This window comes from Cyphomyrmex costatus, unplaced genomic scaffold (assembly GCF_001594065.2).
Source record: "Cyphomyrmex costatus isolate MS0001 unplaced genomic scaffold, Ccosl1.0 C2316209, whole genome shotgun sequence".
Taxonomy (NCBI): Eukaryota; Metazoa; Arthropoda; class Insecta; order Hymenoptera; family Formicidae; genus Cyphomyrmex; species Cyphomyrmex costatus.
The window spans coordinates 1-1,884 of NW_017274723.1; the positions used below are offsets into that span (position 1 = coordinate 1).

General features: G+C 33.3%; 1 protein-coding gene across 1 annotated transcript; it reads left to right on the forward strand.

Annotated features, from left to right (window-relative positions):
• Positions 1-207: 207 nt before the first annotated feature.
• LOC108782171 (uncharacterized) lies at positions 208-1,869 on the forward strand (the record flags this gene model as incomplete). The annotated part of the gene is made up of 3 exons (XM_018550400.1): positions 208-721; positions 793-843; positions 1,822-1,869. Coding segments are annotated over exons 1-3 (377 nt in total), but the record flags the coding sequence as incomplete, so codon positions are not given.
• Positions 1,870-1,884: the final 15 nt, after the last annotated feature.

Below are 1,884 nucleotides of genomic sequence, written 5' to 3' on the forward strand. Positions count from 1 at the left end.
TGAATCAAGAGTTTATATTTATATGTATATATTTATTGTTGCCAAAAAGTTTCTAAACTGTCAGATATTTCAAAAACTATTTAATTATAGTAGTAATTCAAATTGCAGAAAAGGTCATCCATCGCGTATTATCAAAAAACCTAGAAAGTACATTACATCATCTGAACCGGAGACTGGGAAAAAGATTACTACTAGCAACAAGGAAAACGAGAAAGATATTGATGAAGATATCAATGACTTACGAAGAAACTTAAGTGACGAAAATGCCAATCCGAATCATCTCAATGCTAATCAAGTATTCAGATTGACGCCACTGGAACCGGTCGTAGCGGATGATACGGGTCCCGTCGCGCCCGAAAACACCACGGAAAAAACATATACGCCGCTACTACCGCCGACGCGCTTAACAGATTCTGTAGACCCATACATATCCAGAAGCTGTAATGTTAATGTCTCCAAATCAAATTGTTATCAATCTTTTAATAATTCCACTCGGTCACACTATGATAACACAATGCTTTACGGAAATGAGCAGCGTCAGTACTCAGCACCGTCAGCACCGTACCCCACTATGTCTTGCTCCGCTGCGACTAATCGGTGATTTTGGAGACCAATATACGGGTCTGCGGGAAATACCTGAAAACACTCGTCAATCAATGCTAGGAGACGTTCCTCAATATGGGCATAATCCTACCCATACCACGCGAGAAGATGAAATGCTGTACGTGTTAGAAAAGATTATGCTTGTTAATAATGTCTTAAGAATAAGTCATCATTTAAAATGTGTTTCAGAGTATTGCGAGAGAAGATCGACAATCTCATCACAAGAGAGGAGTACAATAAGTAAGTCGAATCCGTATCTTGTCCAATTGCAATTCATTTTATATAATATCAGAATGCTTTCATATACAACCTTGGCCAAAGACATACCTTATATATTTTTCTAATATTTTTAACTGGAAGGACTTAAGCATAAAATGAAATGTGAATTATCTCTCATACAACACGGATAGATTGCGCGCAGAAACATTGTATTGAAACATTGTAATATTGCATGGACGTTGCAAAATGTTACTGGAGAGCTTTGATGCTGTATGGGTTGTATCAAGAATCCTTTAAATTTATGTATGTCAGTCAATAGGAAATAATATAGATAAAAAAATTCAGTTAAACAAAAAATATAAGTGCCTTATAATTTTGGCCAAGGCTATATAATCCAAGCATCAAATGGTATCAGAATATTATCAGAACATCGCAAAGTATCAGCTATAAGGCGTTTATCTGCTAACATTGAATGCTTGACATCAGAATGCCCTTTATGACCTAATATAAATTATACCAGTCGTTTGATACTAAGAACTATATTTGAAATAAATTAAGTTAGTTCGATGATGTAAACAATGGCGTATATATGGTCTGATGCTATATATATCAAACAGACGATCGAATAAAATAGTACAACGCATCTTCACACACATATAACTCTGTAAACATTTGTTAGTATTTGTGCCAAAGTGTTCGGTGTAAACTAGGACATCATTATTGTCAGATATTGCGAATTTCAAAATTGAATTTCGATGTTTTTATCAAATTTAAAATTGTTATAGATTTTCTAATTTTAAAAGTAACGTTTAGAATATGAAAGTTAATGAAATTAACAGTAAATAATGAAAATTAATAATTTGTTTGTATGATAGTTACTCAATATAATACTCATCAGTAAAAGCTTAATTTTCCAAACTGTCGGACTTTGCAGAGTAATGTCACGTCTCTTAAAATTTTTATTTTCTGAGTAGTAAATTTAAAATTTGGTATTTTTAGAACTTTATTGGACTTATCTGAGAAGGTAGCAACTAAAGATGATTTGCAGTAAGTAAATATCTT